Source organism: Watersipora subatra, chromosome 1, assembly GCF_963576615.1.
Source record: "Watersipora subatra chromosome 1, tzWatSuba1.1, whole genome shotgun sequence".
In the NCBI taxonomy this organism is placed as follows: Eukaryota; Metazoa; Bryozoa; class Gymnolaemata; order Cheilostomatida; family Watersiporidae; genus Watersipora; species Watersipora subatra.
Genome location: NC_088708.1, coordinates 56,398,504 through 56,418,988, shown reverse-complemented (window position 1 = coordinate 56,418,988; position 20,485 = coordinate 56,398,504). Strand labels below are relative to the sequence as shown.

General features: G+C 36.1%; 1 protein-coding gene across 1 annotated transcript in view; it reads left to right on the top strand.

Annotated features, from left to right (window-relative positions):
• The first annotated feature begins 358 nt into the window (after positions 1–358).
• The window catches only part of LOC137389409 (laminin subunit alpha-like), a 67,541-nt gene continuing 47,414 nt past the window's right edge, over positions 359–20,485 (top strand). Inside the window, exons 1-13 of the mRNA XM_068075496.1 lie at positions 359–781; positions 3,283–3,519; positions 4,585–4,755; positions 7,280–7,484; positions 8,182–8,391; positions 12,518–12,614; positions 14,152–14,339; positions 14,790–15,065; positions 15,321–15,561; positions 15,982–16,199; positions 17,792–18,050; positions 18,287–18,455; positions 19,008–19,168. Coding sequence (XP_067931597.1) covers positions 359–781; positions 3,283–3,519; positions 4,585–4,755; positions 7,280–7,484; positions 8,182–8,391; positions 12,518–12,614; positions 14,152–14,339; positions 14,790–15,065; positions 15,321–15,561; positions 15,982–16,199; positions 17,792–18,050; positions 18,287–18,455; positions 19,008–19,168 — 2,855 coding nt within the window. The remainder of the gene's footprint in view (positions 782–3,282; positions 3,520–4,584; positions 4,756–7,279; positions 7,485–8,181; positions 8,392–12,517; positions 12,615–14,151; positions 14,340–14,789; positions 15,066–15,320; positions 15,562–15,981; positions 16,200–17,791; positions 18,051–18,286; positions 18,456–19,007; positions 19,169–20,485) is intronic.

Here is a 20,485-nt window from a genome sequence, read left to right as displayed (position 1 = left end):
TTATCAGAAGTATAATTATTAGTCTGTGAATCCAAGGCTATTACTTTAACGTTGCTTGATTTAACTGTTCCCGCTTGAAGCTTTTAAATGTGGCTCGTGTAACTTCATGATCTGTAATGGATTTTTGTTTACAATAATTTAAAATATTTATTTATTTGTAATACAAAAATCCAAAACTTTTTTTTTGTAGTTTTTAAAATTTACTTTTTTATACTATTAATTTGGTGTATAAATTTAAGCATATAATTTAGTTACTACCCCTAGCATTTGCACTTTGACCTTTGAACCTGCAGACAAGCTAAAGCTTTCATTTCAGTTCATGTGTCATTACGGCTGTGTGGTCTGCAGAGATAGGATGATGGGGATCATCCCTAAGACATTACTGGCCTTGGCCATCATCACCTCCGTAATAGGACAAGAGCAGCGTATTTTGACACCACCATATTTCAACCTTGCTACAGGAAGTTCTATTTCTGCAACGGATACATGCGGTGTTGACATAGCATTCCCTCGAGAAATATTTTGTAGATTGACTGGCGCCTCAGCTGATGAGATACAAGAGACATATGACGAATCATACTACACCGGTGACAGTGTCATTATTGCTGGACAATTGTGTCACTTTTGCTATGATGAAGGCGATGTTGATAGCAACAGCAAGACTTCACAAATACACCCTGCGAGATATGCCATAGATGGATCCGAAAAATGGTGGCAAAGTCCTCCTTTGTCCAGGGGCGCAATGTTTAATGAAGTTAATCTAACTGTTGATCTTGGTCAAGTAAGTAAAATTATTAATGCATTTTGAGCATATGACACAGTTATTGGTAACTATAGAATTAAAACTAGTTGATACGAGCAAATACCAATGATTTACTATTTCATGATAAAATGCCGATTTTTAAATTGTTGATGCCGCTTGTTTGTTGCTTTCATGCAGTTCTACAACAGCATGAACAAATATACTCATCTAAGAAAAGTGATTGGACAATAATCATCCAATGGGTATTTTCTTTTCTAGAAAACCGCATAAATTTAAATGTCACCTTAGGACTAACAATTCTGGTTAAACTACTAAATATTTACTATTTATGTATTCAATACGTATATCTTCCTTTTACTATTGCTCCAAAAAAGTGCTATATATACTGTAAGAAGTTGTATGATTGGTGGAAGAGATAAAAAACATGTTTCTTCCAGTCACCGCTCATTTCAAAATTCTTTTATCAGACTACATCCAAGTAATCGTAAATCAGTTATTATTTCGATGAATAGAGATGTTTGCTGCCAGAAACAACATAGGGGTGGTAGTCGTGTATGATCATGTAAAACAGCACAGATGTGAGGCTTAGGTTGTGAATGTCCGCTGATTGGATGGGCTCTTTCCTTATAGGTTTCACTTCTTGCCAAGTCAAACTAACGTTACATTCCGCTCTACCCTATAACAGGAATGTATTTATATTAAAGTTAGTAACACTCCTAGAATGTCATTTTATGCTATTTTATGACAATCATATTTTGTTTAACATGTATCGAGTATTCTGAAGGCCAAAGATAAAACAATGTATACCTCAGTGAGTTATTATATGAAGAAGGTGTTAGATTGCTCTAGTCTTCCCTATTTCATTAAAACTGATTAATAATCAATATAATATTCTACCTTAATATATAATAATACAACAGGACTTTTGAACCTAAGAAAACTATTAACTATTTCGTAAAATTAAGTTTGTCTATCATTGCTGGTCATGTAAGCAACTTTGCAAGTTTCAATGAGAACCCACTCTGTTTTGTATCCGTAGTGCTAAGAAATTAATTTAGTAACGCAAACAATATAAAGAGGACATTGATGCTGAAGTGAGACATGAGATAGCTGAGGTCACTAGGTGGGCTGATCATATCCAGAGGAAATACTTTTGGCATAGGCTAAACACTACCCTACTGTTTTATTGGTCATAATATTTGACAGACGCATGTCTGCAGAAGGCTAGCACAATGAATTGATAGTGAAAGGAGCGTCTGTGTTCATATACGTAGGGTACCTGAAGGAAATTCCGGTCAGGGTACAGCATACAGGGACCCTTTGTAGATGGCAGCCTGTTTAGTTCTATAATTACTGTGGTGGTTAATTAATCATGGTCCCCCACCTCAATAACTCTTTCTGACCTCTAATATATTCACCTGTGGTGATAGGCAGCACTTGAACAAGCTGTTGTGAGTGTTTGTGTCAGCAACACTTTTCTACTGTGAGAGATTTTATTAAAACTTAAAAGGTTTTATCATTACACAAAAATTAGTATTTCTGGGCCCAATTTGAATGTTTTTAGTAATTGGCTTTGTATAAAGCACTCGTTTCAACTAAACTTTCTAATGATCCTTAAAAATTTTGCAAAATTACTTTTACATAAACATATGATTAATGACCGAATGGACAGTTCTTTCAGGTTTCCCAATATTACAATCATACAAAAATAGGGAGTTGGAAGTAGGTAGGAAGGAACAAATCATCATTTCGCTAGCCTGAGATTTCAAAGAGGGTTCAACTACTCTATGTTAAGTGAAGCCTACTTGTAGATCACCGCTACTTTGTTTATCTCTATGTCTCCATGATGGGGTTAATCCATAAATTCACGTCATCCGCAAAATGTAAACGGCAAAAACCTGCAAGTCGAGAGAGTCTTGTTACGCGCAAATTTTTATTGAATGTTTTATGTTTGCGAAAGATGAAAACGGCACTTTCGAATGTTGCACAGGAAAATCCTACGAAAGCGAGACAGAAGTGCGTCGCTATGACTTCTGGTGTAGAATTACCTATAATTTTAACAAAGTGCACAGCTTAGTCTGCAATATGTGAATGTACATTGAAACACTTATCGAAAAGTATATGTACTTCAAAGTGGGCACAATTCCGAATCTATATGGAAAACTATGGAAACATAGTGTTTCTCTTTCTTTATTAGCCACTAATTCAGCAGACAGGCAGCTAACAAGTGTTTGCATACATCATGCATAAAACCCGCCTGCACAGTGTCACTTAAGTTATCTGCATAGCATCAAAAAGATCGTCTGCACAGTGTCAGTACAGTTGTCAGCATGGTGTCAGGAGTTAGTAAAGTGCATGTACATGTACTGGATTCACAGCTGTTGAACATGAGCTACCTATGTGCGCATATCTCAACCCAACTTCGCGAGCAGTATTTACAAGAGACCAAACCCTTTACCAGTATTTCGTCCGTATATATGGTTATACAACTTTCTCATATCTCGTGCTTTTTGTTGCAGGAATTCCACGTTGCGTATGTCTTCATCCAAATGGGCAACTCACCTCGACCGGGTGTCTGGGCACTCGAGAGATCAACAGACAACGGTAAAACCTGGTCGCCTTGGCAATACTTCGCCGACTCAAGAGCTGATTGTCAGCTCTTCTTTCAGCAACCAGCTTCTAAGAAACCAACCACTGATGATGAAGTCATCTGTACTACTGAGTTTTCAAAGATTGTTCCGCTTGAAGGAGGAGAGGTACAGTCAGCAAAATTCTCAATATTTTTTCATATTCACGCGTGCGATTTGTAATTGTTACAGATGCTAAGCAGCTATTTCATGGTGAACAGTTGGGTTGTAATTATGTTCAAATAATTCTGACATGGTTGTCAGAGTCATTCAAATCATTGAGTTTCAAGTCAAGTCTGGTATCTCAGCCCTCCATCTGGTGTCAGATTAGCTGGCTCTGACGCTGTTAGGGATCTGTTTGAGTCATTTGACATGTTGACTTGAAATCAAATAGATTACTAATGTAGTATAGTAAAAAATATGTCTACAATATATTGCTTAGCAGAGCTTCATAGTATGTTGTATGACAATGGTTTAATTAGATCGCTAATGAGTCTTGAGTTTATCATTCTACAAACCATACAATTTGTATGAAAATATAGAACCAAAAATTTGTCTTAAGATTGTGTTGTTTCGTAAGTTTTATTGTTAAAAATAGGGCAGTGATTATTTTCTATTCAATTGATTCATACCAAAGCCTCAGGATCCACTTTGTGTCATATTTAATACTTGGTTGTCTGCTCATGAGATAAAACCATCCACTTACTGGTGTCAATAATTACTCTTTGGGAAAACTAATTCTCTGGTAATAGCATCTGTACTGGTTTGCCCTGTTATTAACAGGCAGGCTAGAGACTTTCAAGTGAGTCGATGTCATTCAAATGATTTGAATCACAGTAATTTGGCTGAAAGTTTATAACTCGTAACCATTGCTGGTACGACGTCTAAAATTATTGTTAGAATGTAATCCAATCTTTTCAGTCTAATTCTACCTCTTGGCACCGTAATAAAATTGATTGTAAAATTTCTTTGTTTGACAATTAAGACAAAAAATTAACAGTTATACATACCTAGCTTCAAAGTTGTGTTCACACCTACAGCGGATAAAAGTAAAACTGAAAGCTAATTTCCGATGCCACTCGCATGACTCCAGAGGTGTTTAAAAGTTTTTTACTTCTAAAAAAGAAAGAGATACCTGTTGAGGGTTGACAGTTATAAACATTGTGCACTAGAACACTCCTCTTTTTGTTACAGATCATTGTCTCACTAGTTCAAGATAGACCGGGTGCCACAGACTTCTGGAACTCCCCAGTGCTGCAAGAGTTTACTAAGGCAACGAGTGTGAGACTGAGACTACTGCGCACTAAGACTCTACAAGGCCATCTGATGCAGCTGCAGGCTCAAGACCCAACCGTAACGAGAAGGGTAAGGTCAAATATCAGATGAGGCTGCAGAGCAGCAGGTTGTTCGCCATGGGTTTCCGTTACTTTTTCAAGCTCAAGATTAGAAATAGCAGATGTATCGAAATTCTTTCAATACATCTGTCGCCGTTTTCTATATCATGTCGCCGTTTTCATGTTGTATTAGTAGTTGAAGACCTGATTGATTGCCATAACTAGAGACACTGGCGCTGGTCTTTCAGAAATCCTTAAGTTTTAGTTTCTCATTTAATACAGCCAAGTCTTTAATATATTTATGTGTAACTCTTTATTGGTATTCGTAACCATCAACAAAGGGATGTTTTTCGGTACATGCCAAACTGAACGAAAAGACAAAAATCAGGAATTATTGAGTAAGTTGAACAAAAGTTTTTAAAAGCTGGTAATCTAATACTACTACAGAGGAATTGAAATAGTGAAATGTAGGCTGTAATAACAAAAAGTTCATAAACTGAAACATACGATGGTAGATGTTGTATGTTGGTGTCACGGAGTAGAAAACGACGTTTGGCATATGTGTGCAAGGATAAATACAAATATTCTGGGTGTAGTTTGCGCAAGGTTTTATAACCAGCAACACAAATACAGAAATAAGCAAGTTTGGGATTAAGCTTTAAGCTGATTATATTTAAATAATCCAAGTTTAATCAACATTTTATTTGTTGTTTTTTGGCATTTTAAAGTCATTCTTTTAAATTAACTCTGATTGATGAGTCAAACATCCATCATTTCTGGAATAATAAATGTAAACATTTTACTTTGGCATCCCAACCTGCCAATAATAGCAAAGGTTGAGCCAGACAAATTGTCTTGATATAATATTCATCTAAAGAAAAACAAGATAATTATTATGATGAATAATCAGCAGTGGTCTTGATGGATTTCAACCAAAATTACTACATAGTTGTGTACTTTATGTTGAAACTAGTTACAGGAAGGCGGCTCTAGTGACTTTGATTAGTGCAGCTAACGCAGCTAACGATCTTTTATTTTATGGCATTTATATGCATGTAATTAGGGTGAGGCTTGAGTTATAAACAGCTGGTAGAAAAGCTAGCTCATCACTGGACCCTCATCACTGGACACTGCTATGCGAAATTTGAGAGCTTGTGTAAACTATCTAGTTAGATACGCACAGGTGTGCAATGTGCGACTAGTTATGATACGAAGTGACATTCTACCTGCCTACCCGCAATATCTTCTTTACTCACACACAGTCGGGAAATATCTGTTACTTTAGGAATTTCGCACAATGGCTTGTTTCTGGGTCAACTTGCTGGCTTCTAATAGTGTCAGGTGTTGCTTAATAAAATGGTAATCACTAGTTTGATCTTGTGGTGGTTGAAGGATTGTGTGTTATTGTTACTGAGATGTAATTATTACTAGAGAAACAATAACTGGTTTGTTGTTGTATGGATGTTATCTCTGGACTATGTAATCATAGATGGAAACTACTAGGCTTGTTTCTGTTCTCGCTAGACTCTTAACTCTTTCACTGCTGCGCTAAAACTATTCTGACCAAGTTAAGTCGAACAGATTTTCAAAAAATCGATATGCCGCTAGTATTTATGCAATATCTCGAGAATCAATGCAGATATTGTTTTACTGTAAAATGCATCTTGTTCAGAACAAAGTTCGCTACAAGATAATTATAAAATGGTTTAGCGAATCTCACTGTCGCAAAATCTCTGAAACTTCCTTTGCACTGAACGAATGCGGTGAATTTCTTATTGCCATGACGACTGCGATCTGGTTTTCCCGTTTTGAAAAATAACAAGAAATTGAATTGCTTAGCAAAAAGATTTTCGATTGATTGCACGTGATTGTCAACAAGGCTGTTTCGTTGGAGACAAAATTTGATCGGTTTAGCTAATGTGTAGGCTTCATAATGAAAAGAAAAGTGAAACCATATTGATAATCCAGAACATCGGCTTACGGTCTGTACTTCTATAACCGCGATAGCCAATACATCGGCTTACGGTAGCGAAAGAGTTATGGCTGGTTTTACACTACGTCATGTATCTCGGCGTTGATGCCACAATACGGTGATAGTCGATGATAACGAATGTTCACACTATCCCAAATTCATTCGCGTTTGAATCAGCAAATACTTCATGACGTAGTATTCTCATTTTACTTTTTAATTTTTCATGAAGAAACCTCTTTGTTTTTGCATGCTTGAATCAAATACTAGGCTCGCAGCGATTGTCATAAACGGAAATAAGTAAATCATGCTATCAGTGATCGGGAATTACTATCGTCAAAATGGTTCACAGTGTACAGGCGGTTGTCGACACTCGACGAAATATCGGGAAACTTTGACAGCTGCAAGCTTTCTCAACGTATTCGTGTTAGTTTGGTGATGCCGTGCAAAAGTTCGGCAGTGAAAAAAATTAATTTCTTGACACAAAGGCCGTGTCTTTGGTCATTGCGTGGTTACAATAAATACATATAATATTTTCTATACCTACTAAAGAGTTATTTTTGGCTTTCTTGATTTCTGTTTGTAGTACTTCTACTCTGTCAAGGACATCTCCATAGGCGGCCGCTGCGTTTGCAATGGTCACGCTGATGCTTGTGACAAGAACAATGAATTCAAGCGGGCATGCGAGTGCAAACACAACACTTGTGGCAATAACTGTGATAGGTGCTGTGAGCCTTATGTGCAGAAGAAGTGGAGACCAGCATCCATAGACAGCTCAAATGAGTGTGAACGTGAGTAGATAGCTATTTCTAGAACACTGATTTTGCTTAAATAAAAGTGTCAGTAATGAAGTTGATGTACTCTATGAGCAGCTCAAAGTTCATGTACCACCTGTATCTCTCTGTCATTTATGCGAGTTGCAAGTCTGGAAATATCTATCTGCCATGTCTTCTGATTGATACACGATTTGGCATTTTCTGCCAAATGACCATGCACTGTGTTATGTAAATAGCTGTTTATAATTGCTCAATGGCAACACTACAATTTCTTATAAATTAAATGCTATCTTCATATTGTTTTTGTTATTGCTAGTCTCTGTGAGAGCATTGGGTGTTAGATACTCACCTTAATTAATAGCAGTATGGCAAAAAGGTGAGATAACTTCCTACTAACAAACATAATTGGCCCTTGTTTACAAAACCATATCTCATGCATGGTCATAAAATTAAGTCATGAAAACTTGAAAACTGGCAGGGCTTTATATGACTAAGCTTTATATGACAAAGCTTTATAGAAGCTATATTGTTGATAATTTCCCTTTGGAAACTTGGCTCTGTTCAAAGTTGGCAAATTATCCATTGCACTCCAAACTAGGTAACTGGATAGCGGGGAGCTGTCTATCCTTTGTGCATAAAGGTATCTAGTGACCACAGATATAATCTGCACCCATTAATCCAAATTGTTATTTGATAAACATTCACATTACAGCCTGCCAGTGCTTTGGACACGCAACCGACTGCGTATACAGTCAACAAGTGGATGACCAAGGCCGCTCCGTAGACATTTATGGTAACTATGAAGGTGGCGGAGTCTGCCAAAACTGCACAGATAATACTGAAGGAATCAACTGCGACCAGTGCGTGCATGGCTTCTTTCGACCTCTCGGCAAAAGTCTCTATGATAAAGATGTCTGCCAGAGTAAGCTCATCTTGATTTAAAACTGTTATTAAATATCTAGTGTTTCCATGGTTTAGCACTAATGAAAGCATGTGTGCGTGTCCACTTGAGTGTGTATGCGCGTGGGTGTGCCGACATGTATGTGCATGTACATTATGCGTGCGTGTGTGTGCATAAGTGTGCGAGTGTGTGCATAAGTGTGCGCACGTGTGTTAGCCTGGGTAAATGCTAAGCGTTTCCACATTTTCTGGTCAATTTTGTCCAAACTTCACATGTATCTGCTCCTACCTTCCACCAGGTTGGCAAAAAGGTTTGTTTTCAAAACATTCTCTGGTTCTTGAGAACTAGCCTCATGCCATCAGATTGAAAATGAGAAATCCCAAGCGTTGTGGGGCTTACCGCTAGTTTAGAATACATTGTCATTGTTAGTTATTGCCTTCATTAGAGTACATTATAGTACACAATAATCTAGTTGGGTACATTTGTTGATGGCAGACAAGCAAGCACATGCATGGCTAAGCATCAGCACAAGCCAGGGATTGAGTATTTTATAACTATCTTAATGTTTGTAGGCTACGATAACCAAACGCTGGATTTATAACAAAAGTGCTCATTGAATGCTAAAAATGTGTTATTAGATTTAATCTAATCTAATTTAAGTCTAATCTTTCACAAATGTCTGTTTCTTCAACAACTTAAGTACTTCGTTCTTTTGGTCAGACTTCTGTCCAAAATATTTGCATTGAATCCTCTTGTTGCCAAAATCCAAGGCCATGAACTAATGCTGTTTTTGTCGAAAGTCAGGATGTCAAATGAAATCTGCCAACTTTCTAACTTAATTTTAACCATGATGCTTGAAAAGTTGATAAAACCTTTGATAACTGTTCATAAACATCTAAATAGTTCGTTTTAGAGCATTTGTGCCCTGTTAGCAGGCCGTTCTAACAGTATTTCATAAAGGGTTTACTACAAATGGTCAATAGTAAACTAGGAGCATCGAAAGTTTCATGAAATTTGAGAGTTGTGTCCTCTATCGTATAAGTCAGTACAAGATATAATTATTGGGCTAGAGGCGCTCTGTATGATGGCCTTTGGTAATAATGCGAAAAAAGACTTTGTTAGATAATTACAATGTACTACACAAATAACTAAGCATTATTTTAATTGTAAGTTGGCTATAGAGCTTTTTAACATGCTTTTAAGGAACTGATGCTTTTTTTGCTATTAAAGCCAAATTGCAATCAAATCTTTGATTATATAAGTGGGATACATTTTTATTATTTTAGAGTGCACTCAGTTCAGCAATCAGAATACTAATAAATACCAGTATCTGAGAGAATACAAAGTAGTTGACTAGAAGCTTATTAAAATCGCTTTAAACTTTTAAAGCATTAGATAAGTCATAGCAGCTGTAAAGGCAATGAAGTTTTTTAATCAGTTGACAAATTGTTCAAAATAAAATTTTGAACAAAAGTTTTTTGTAATTTTTAGAAGTAAAAAGTGTTTTTGTGAAATGAAAAAGAAGCATCTGTTTTCCCACGACCAAACGAGCGGATACGAAGTTTGAGAGTTTTTATGATAAATGCATGTGCACACAACTTACGAAAATTATTCATCAACAATGAGACGAACCCTTGTTTTGAAATCTCATCAACAAATTTAACCATCGTTTTGTAGAGTCGTTAAAGTATAATAACGATACAAAACACATTTAAGCCTATTTAAATATATTACCAAGTCTTTGTAAACCATCAGCATTATCTTAAAACTTACCCATCTGATTGGATTATACACAAATAGACAGATTAATTTGGACGAAAATAGCCACAAAACGCTTGGAAAGCTTGGTTTAATAAAAGTTAAGACCGGCCTACGATACGCCAATAAAGCCGTGCGACAGATGGTAGAACTATTTAGCAGGGTGCATTTCACGAGAAAACCGTGTTCATTTCACCAGTCTATGGCATTGTTTATTTGTAATCGAATTTATTCAAAGGTTTCTATAATAAACGTAGACCGTTTGAAGCGTAGACCGAATTACAGGTACGAAATTGTGGTACACAGTTTATCAGCCTATGTTTTTTTGTCCAATCACCGAAGGTTTCATTATTTAAAACGTTAGCCGAAATTCCTTACAACTTATGTACAAGCTGGGGCCGAACTACAACGCCCCTTTATGACGAGAACATTTTTTATTTTGCTGCAGTTTGCAGAAAACTTTCAGACGCGTGAATGCTCATACTTGCTTTCTGTTAAAGATCGCTATCAAAACCATTCTACATTCAACGCAACCAACATTCAAACTGTGTATAGTACACAGTAGCTTGCCATTTTACTTCTAATTTTGCATTTCAGAGTTATAATAAACATATTTCCTTATTGTTGTTCAATTACATACATTACAGTAAATTAGGCCTACAGCTTAAATTAATATTTTTTTATCGCTGTAAAACAGGTTTGAGATAGTAGTAGATTAGGTGTGATTTTGTGTGTGATTTATTATTGTATTAAACCAAGCTTTTCAAGCTATTTCTAGAACATCTCTATTTCAAACAAGTTTCATTTACACTATACTCTGTCAATTCCTGCTGAGAACTACTTTTTCAACAGCCAACAGTACCCTTTCTTTTTTCCATTATCACTTTGGTCGTGGGCTGTATGACAGTGGAATTTCTAGTTATAGAATGCTTGCAAAGGTGAAATTAATTTGTTAAACAGATGTTTGATGTGCTATTCAACTTCCCTTATAATTAATTATAATTTTATAGAATTTTTAAATATGGTATTAAGTTGCACATCAATTTTAACGTAGTTTGAAGCAGTCATTTGTATGCTATTCAATAAAACTAACCAATGCATCCTAAAGCTGAATGTCCAATGGCAGTTTTCCTAAAGGTTTGATGGCAGCAGGAGGACCCTTTGGCAGCAAAAGGATTGAGGAAAGATGCAGAGTGAAGCAAGCTTGTAGTGAGCTTCCTTTTTGGCAGCGCGAGCTTAAAGTGGGGCCAGTAAAAAGCATTGTAACAAGCTCTATTCACTAGCAGGCAGAGGTGGTGTCTGGAAATTCCATAATTGGGTGCGGATGATGGAAGAATGAAACACAAACATGAATGGCTATTGCTGCAATCGCTGCCATTGCTGATCTCAGCCTTGTGTTTCTTTGTATGCTTGCCCTGATTTTGATCTAGCTGTTCCTAATTAACCACAAGAAGTTCAGTCAAGTACAATGCAGTCAAACACATATAGTAATTGTAAAAGAGGCTTCTTTTGTTAGCTCCATCTTACTGTCGCTAATGCATCCTGTCATCAACTTACCCATCAAGTGACCTCTCTTAGAAGACTCATTTGTGTTAGTGATTCTAAACTTTAATCTTTGCTCTTAATTACAAGAAGACCAACTTATTCTCTAAATCGATTTGCCTCCATCAGTGATTAAGAAGGGCTACTTTTTGTTTGTTTTATGAAATGTTTGTTTTATTTCTGATTCAATCTAGCATTCATTATTGTATGGGTTTAAATTTTAACTCAAACATGCCGGTTAGAAATAGCAACAGAAGGATTATTTCTTTTATTCATGATGTTTGTAAACTTTTATTACTCTTCTACGGAGCTAGTGTGATAAATGATTCATCGAGATATCCGAATCAATCGTAAAGTTACACATCTTATGTTTGCTACCCATCGATCATATCATCTACTCTGACTCTAAAACCTTAAATCGGAAATCGTTGTTACCCTATCTACTAGACCTCATTGAAAGTGCTCTTTACCTCTAACATCTCATTCCAACAACAAAAGAAAATCCGGAGCAACTCATACCACAAATATGGCTCCACCCAATCTAACATTGAAACTAGTAAAAAGGAGTGTGTAAAACTAGATTATTTTGTATATAAATGTAGTAGATCTCTAACAATAGAACATACATTTTGTAGGTGAATCATACAAGAATGTCATATAACACAAAAAACATGTACATGTAAAATGCGTGTAACAAGTAAATTCAAGCAATTATAGCAAAATGAGACGTCGATGTGGATTATTAGAAATCGTAACTCGGCGGAACGTAATTAGAAATTTGTTAATTGAGTTTGGGCGTATTATTAAATCCAATTGGCACGAATGTACATGGAAAAATTTGTTTTAGAATGTGACTGCAGCCCTGAATATACCACCGGAGACTGTGAAGATGAGACAGGTACTTGCAAGTGCTTAGAGCGATACACTGGACCCACCTGTCAAGAGTGAGTAGTGTTTGTTAAATTGCTTTTGTTGTCAGCATTCAGTATGACGACAGCCAATGAGCATGAGAAAAACATTTGCTGCTACGAACCGTGATTCTTTGGGAAAGTACTACTGTATGACTTTGTCTATGAAAAGGCTTGATTGTGATACATTTCTTAAAGGTTGCAACAAAATTCATATTACAGTTATTTGGTATCAAAAGAGTCACCATGTCTTACTCTGTTGTGTTGTAGGTGCCAAATACGTGGAAATGTGATTACAAGCTCGTAAAAGCTCAAAAACGAAAAGCCGCCGTAGATTGGAATCTCTTTATTTATCTGACGTTGTCATTACAGTTCGGTTATTGTCTTGTCACGTGATGTTCTCACGTGAATTGAAAGGCCAATAAAAAGCTCAATATAAAACTTATCGTAGCGCTAGTTTATGACAAACACTTTGGGTTTTACCGAATACCTCGTATCAAATATAGATGCTCGCTACTTTACAGTTCTGTTTCGGCTTGGACTAATCGTCAAGTCGTAATCTGATCATGTGACCCAATACTTCGAAAATAATTTTTGCAGCACTTTTCGATTATCACAGGTAACCAACAGGCTCGTCATGATTATCAGACAATGATATGTACTCCTTCGAGCTAAGGTTAAAAAGTTTAACAATTTTTTACGGTAAGTTATAAGATATCAGTGCTAAAAGTGACAACATTACAATGACGATAAAGCAGATGCGTAAGAACAATAGACATGGTTTTATTGAATGCGTGGAGTATATTTGTGAAAATATTTTGACAAATGAGATTGCATGAAAGTGTAAACAGAAACCATCCTGTAACAACTACGTCCCGTTTGAGCCGTTTTGGAAAGCGAATCCAAACTACGGCGGTCTCGTATGGCTGCGATTAACTGTTCGTTTTTGAGCTTTCAAGAGCTTGTAATCACATTCCCATATATTTTGCACCTACAACACAGCAGAGTAAGACATGGTGAATCTTATGATACCAAATAACTGTAATGTGAATTTTGTTGCAAGTCAACCTTTAAGCTATTGGATATTTTAGGATATCCTCTAACATTAACACATGATTATTTTTATTGCTTCCACTATTGAAATTACTTTCTGTTCTGTTTTACCAACAATCGCATTTACATTTTATATTGTAACCATTGATGTCAAAAATGCTCGATGTGATAAAATTGTGACATCTTGTATTATTTGCTAAGTTTATTCCTGTTTTAACCTGTACTGCTGGAAGATATGAGATTTTTGCAGACAATAATTTTTTATGTTATATTAACCCAAGGATAAACAAACAAGTTTTTTGTCTAAGTAATTGATCTGTTTTTGTTTAGCTTATCGACAATTGTCAAAAACACACAGAGAGGGTACAAAAGTATGATATGATGCTTTGTTGGTTTAATTTCTAAAATGTAAACAAACTTGGTACTCCTGAAGATTTTCTGAAATATATGATGAAAGTTGATAAGTAAATGACTGTACTCTGACTTCTGTACTTTAACATGTTGATTGTAACCAATTCAGGTGTGCCTTCGGGTACTATGGTGCCCCAGAGTGCCTCGAGTGCGACTGTTTTCTCAATGGGACTATTCCATCTCCTCGGCCACAATGTTTGATCGATAGCAGTGGGCAGTGTCAATGCAGGGAAAACTTTGCTGGAATTTACTGCAATGAATGTGCTCCTGGCTATTGGAACTTCCCAGAGTGCATTCGTAAGTTATATGTACATGTTTATTAGTTTTTTCGGAAGAGCAGCAACATAGCAGTCTTAAGTAACACGTTACATTTACATACAACCTCAATGTGTTTGGGATATCAATATTGGTGGCTACTTATAGCAACTTGAGAATTGCTACAGATATAGGTTACACCATGACTCAGTCTAGGAAATCAACTACTTTACACTTTAACCAACTAAATAGGATTAATGAAATTGCTTTTATTGAATTAGTTTAATGTTGTGCACAAGTTTTTTATTGTTATTTTTATGCGTTATATAATTTTCATTGATTTGAGTCGCTGCTGTTGTAAAAAAGATGAAGATATCCAAGTCTATATACCTCAAAAGTTTATCAACAGATGACATAATTGCGAACAGCATGAAGAATTTCTCACGACATGCTTATTTAAGAGAGTTATAACACACCATGTTATCTTTACAGCCTGCTCGTGTGGAGGGGAAGGAGTCGAAACTGATGTCTGCGATCAGAAGACGGGACAGTGTGACTGCGAGTTTAGTTTCACAGGCATGGAGTGTGATCAGTGCACAGTTGGTAATTATGACTACCCAAACTGCACATTCTGTAACTGTGACCGGACTGGAACCGTAGACTCTGTTTGTGACCAGCGTTCGGGTCAGTGTATATGTCAAGAGAACTACATGGGAGAGAGGTGTGACAAATGTGCAGATAACTTCTTTTCCTACCCAGAATGTAAAGGTGAGTCTCAGCCATTTTGTTGCATCTTCTAACTTTTGTGGTAACCGAATACCAATAAGGTGCTGCAACAGTCAGGGAATATCTCTGTTAGTGATTTCCGTAACTATTTCCTGTTGTAGCATTTCTTAATGCTATTCGTGTACATGCATTTAGAAAGCATGTACAGGCACCTCATCCATTGACCTTTGTTTTATGTAACAATGACCTTTCGTAAAAACTTTTGCTTACTGAAATCATGCATTGGTTTTATGCTAGAATGTCAATGCGATGTGACTGGAACAGTCGACGGAAGCACTACCTGTAACCAGCAAGGACAGTGCAGGTGTTTGGCAAACTTTGGAGGCTTGAAGTGTGGAAGTTGTGCTCCTGGCTACTACAACTATCCAAACTGCAAATCATGTGATTGCGACCAGCTCGGCAGCTACGGACGAACGTGTGATCAAGATAGTGCTCAATGCAACTGTAGGCCAAACTTTGAGGGCCTCAAGTGTTCTTCGTAAGCGTTTTTGTTATAATCAATAAATAGTAGACCGAGTAAGTTTATGAACTTTTCATTGTTTGATTTTTTCCGCTACAAGTATTCCTGTATGTTAACCTTTTGTCGAGATAAAGTATAGCGTTCTTGCTTGCCATATGCTTTATTTGGACTATTCGCTTCATTTGGACTATTCGCTTCATTTGAACTATTCGCTTAATTTTGCTAACAGTTTTTGAACACTCAAAACACAGGTTTACAAAATTTTTGGTAACTCATTAGTCGTGCTAGTCATTAAACATGTATAGTCTGAATAGACATGAGTCAGACTATATTTTGCTTGCGAGTCATCATAGTTTAGTTTTTAATAAAAAAGGTTTACACCAAGTTCAAGATTATTTAGCATGAGACTTACTCAGCAAAAATTTATGGGTTATGTAGGTGCGCCCCGGACTATTACAACTTTCCAACATGCGAGGCGTGTCTCTGCAACCCAGCTGGTGCCATGCAAGTTGAAGGATTTCCTCTTGGCGGTTGTGGATCTTTCGCTGACGGCATCAAGCTGTGCGAGTGCAAGAAGAATGTAGAGGGACATATTTGTGACCAATGCAAGCCTGGCTTCTACAATCTTGCTACAGATAATCCAGATGGCTGCCAGCGTAAGTTATATAATCTGAAGGATAACAAAAACCTACATGAAGAGCAACCATTCAATAAAGTATCTGTTTTAGTTTTTGATTTCAGATAAGCCTTATCTAAAATTATCTTGCATATATATTAACAACTGATTGCAAGAACATGTTCAACTCACTCAATAATTCCTGATTTCTGTCTTCTCTTTTTCTTTTTATATAACGGAAACATCGTTTTTGTTGATGATTTGCTAATGCCTATATAAAGTTGTATATACTTGCTGTGAAAATGCATTTTTTATTTAAATTAGTATCAATGCATAAATTATCTATATATATATATATTTCTCAAAGTATGTCCGTATGTGTATTTTAGGTTTGATTGTCTGGTTATAGCAATTATTAGAATAGTTGTAGCTAGACAACTGTGCAGACGCAAATTCATGGCTTACCGTCATTAGAAGCCTATGTTATTAAGCAGCTTACTAGAATTTTTCATTGGCAATGTGCCTGGCTAACAGCTTGAAAGTTACAGTTTTTTGATAAAGTTTTAAAACTCTTACAGTTGTTTTTGTTTTTCTCTTAATTTATTTCAACTACACAAAACACTTCTCTCATGATATGAAGTTTAAAAGTTAGAATGGGAAATGTTGTTATATGTTAAATACAAATCAATTTTTGGTCCAAAGACATTTTTATTACTCGGGCAACGCCGGGTAGCACAGCTAGTCTAAAATAAAAAAGGAAAATTGAATAACGTGTTCAACAATTGTTAAAAACAGTTCAGAGCGTAAGCTAAGGCACTTCAGCATAGCTCTCTCATTGTCTTCGGATCATATGATGGGAATCATCTCAGAGAGGCGGCCAATATAGGTTATTGTATGTCTGAGTTTTTTGATTGCCTGCAGTCTTCACTATAAATTCTATTCTAGTAAAGACCAGTTGAGTTTCACAAGCTAATAACTGAAATAATCATAATTGAGATTGATTTCACGACTCATCACATAACAAGACAATTTTCAGAGTGCCATAGCAAGCGTTAGCATTATTTTCTGCTCTAACAGTTTTCTCTGCACCATCTACTACACTCAGATTAGCGTATTGTTATAGTTGGATCCCCTTGTTAAATTTATTACTTTAATATTTTCGTTTTTTAAAAAAAGGTGAACTCTCAAGGGTTCAGTTTTTTTATTTTAAAGCCTTCATGGGTTGCTTAACTATAAACCCTGACATAATGTCAAAATTTTGTGAACATTAGTTGGCTTACTTTAAATAATTTTGTCGCAATGATTTATTTTTATTTTAACTCATAGTTTCACTTTCTCTATATTTAGTTGCTTTTTACATTTTTTGATGCTAGCCTCTAACATCTTTGCACAGCAGTATATCTTGCTATCAGAAAAGCTAAAACTGTTGGTCAGTCTTTACGTGTATCTCTGCCCATCAATATCCTGCAGTAGCAGTTCCTTATTTTATCAAAATATTTTTTTGTGAAATTCTAAACTCCTCTTTATTTTAAGGTTCCCTGTTTATCGTTACTACCGTATAATTAAAAAAATTAAAATTATAATTAAAATTAGCACAAAATTTAAAAGTCTCAATATTCTATACCTTTGCAGCTTGCTCGTGCTATCTACCTGGTACGCTATTGGGAGACAACATGTGTGATCCTGTGACTGGTCAGTGCCTCTGCAAGGTCAATGTCAACTCGGAGTTTTGTCAAGAGTGCGTCGCTGGAACGTACAATCTTCAAGAGAGTAACGTGTTTGGCTGTGAAGACTGTGACTGCGACATGGGAGGTTCCGTCAGCGGTGTCTGTAATGTAGACAGCGGTAACTGCATCTGTAGACCTCAGATCACTGGCCGAGCTTGTAACAAGTAAGTATTTTTTCATCACTTCTGATTGGTTAAAAATAGTTATGGGTACTACTGTGAATTTTAACAACACATTTTGCGAGTGTAGCCTTGCTTTCAAGTGAAGCCTTAGGTAAGGTAAATTAACATCACAAAATCGAGCTTGGTATGGCAATCCTAGCCTCATTTCATAATTATAGCTCTGTTGAGTGGCTAAAAGCTATAATTATGCTAACTCAATATGCTTTGCTGATTTACAGACCTCTTAATTTGAACTATTTCCCCACTCTTCATCAATTCAAGTATGAATTAGAAGATGGATTCAACCCAAATGATGAAGACTCAGCTGTCCGTTTTGGCTTCAAGGAATCTGACTTTCCCGACTTTTCATGGAGAGGCTATGCTATCTTTTCCCGCATTCAACCAGAGGTTAGTTTATGCTAAAACACTGTGTGTTCTTGGGTAATGCTTATTTCTAGAATCAATGGAAAGGTGGTAAGATTTGATGGTTCCATCTAGTTAATTGAAAAAGTTGTGTTGTCAATTTGTTGTAGCCACTCGAAAAATTGCGAAACCTGATGACATAATTTTCGAGGTATGGGTAGTGCTGTTAAGCCTAAAACAATTGTGAATTACTAAAAACATGCTGCTTAAATTATCTGACTTTGATAGCAGTATATTAACTTACCTGGGTAGAATAAACATTAACTAACTGGTCATAGTAATATTAAGCAATAAACTTCCCAAGAGCTCTGGTGTATACAGGTAACATTAAGGTTAATAATTGTAATGAATACTTTTACAACCTTGGAGTTGAAACATTTTGGATAGGACAATGTCACTCACTATTGTAGCAACTCTTACGAATGGTACATATGGTCATTCATAACGCTTAATAAACTTGTTCAACTGATCTGTATGTCTACTGACTGATCAGTTGTGAGGAGTGATAAAACAGTTAATTCATTTAATGGCTTTCAGGTCAGAGTTACAACAGATATCAAAACCTCATCATTTTTCAAGTTGATCTTCAGATACATGAATAGAAATTTTGAGACCATAACAGCGAAGGTGTTTGTAGCGCCTGATGATCCAGCTGAAGAAGAACAGGAAATCACTGTCGATTTTCCTGTTACTGGCAGGTAAGTGTATTTGTTGAATACCTTGTTTGTATAGCGTAGCTGAAGCGTTTAGACTGAACCAACACAGGAATAATGTTAACCGTATGAAAGGTTGAATTAGTTCCTTGTAGCAGAACTCATGCAAAACAGTGTCTTTGATAATTTCCATCTTCAGGATGAGGTGGCTAACATACCTCACTACCTATTATATTTGTTTCAAATATTATTTCCTAGTTTTCAGAGTACATTAACTTAAAAATAGCATATTGTCTGAGTTTCTAGTTTTCAATCACAAACTTATTTTTTAGTTTTAGCAACCTTTTGGGATAAGCTGCCATTATTCGTAACTAGTAGCCTACTAGCCCGGTAGTCTAGTGTGCCTGAGAGATCATCGGGTATAATAACTATATGTACTGTACAATTATAACTAGTACCCTGGTAGTTTAGTGTACCGTGAGAGGTAGTCAGGTGTAATATATGTACTGTACAATTATAACTAGTACTCTGGTGGTTTAGTGTACCGTGAGAGATAGTCAGGTGTAATAACTATATGTACCGTACAATTATAACTAGTACTTCTGGTAGTTCAGTGTACCGTGAGAGGTAGTCAGGTGTAATATATGTACTGTACAATTATAACTAGCACTCTGGTAGTTTAGTGTACCGTGAGAGATAGTCAGGTGTAATAACTATATGTACTGTACAATTATAACTAGTACCCTGGTAGTTTAGTGTGCTGTGAGAGATAGTCGGGTATAATAACTATATGCACTGTACAATTATAACTAATACCCTGGTAGTTTAGTGTACTGTGAGAGATAGTCAGGTGTAATAACTATATGTACTGTACAATTATAACTAGTACTCTGGTAATTTAGTGTACCGTCAGAGATAGTCAGGTGTAATAACTATATGTACTGTACAATTATAACTAGTACTCTGGTAATTTAGTGTACCGTGAGAGAAAGTCAGGTATAATAACTATATGTACTGTACAATTATAATTAGTACCCTGGTAGTCTAGTGTACCGTGAGAGATAGTCAGGTATAATAACTGTATATACTGTACCATTATAACTAGTACCCTGGTAGTTTAGTGTACCGTGAGATATAGTCAGGTGTAATAAATATATGTACTGTACAATTATAACTAGTACCCTGGTAGTCTAGTGTACTGTGAGAGATATTGTGGTCAGGTATAATAACTATATATACTGTACCATTATAACTAGTACTCTGGTAGTCTAGTGTACCGTGAGATATAGTCAGGTGTAATAAATATATGTACTGTACAATTATAACTAGTACCCTGGTAGTCTAGTGCACTATGAGAGATAG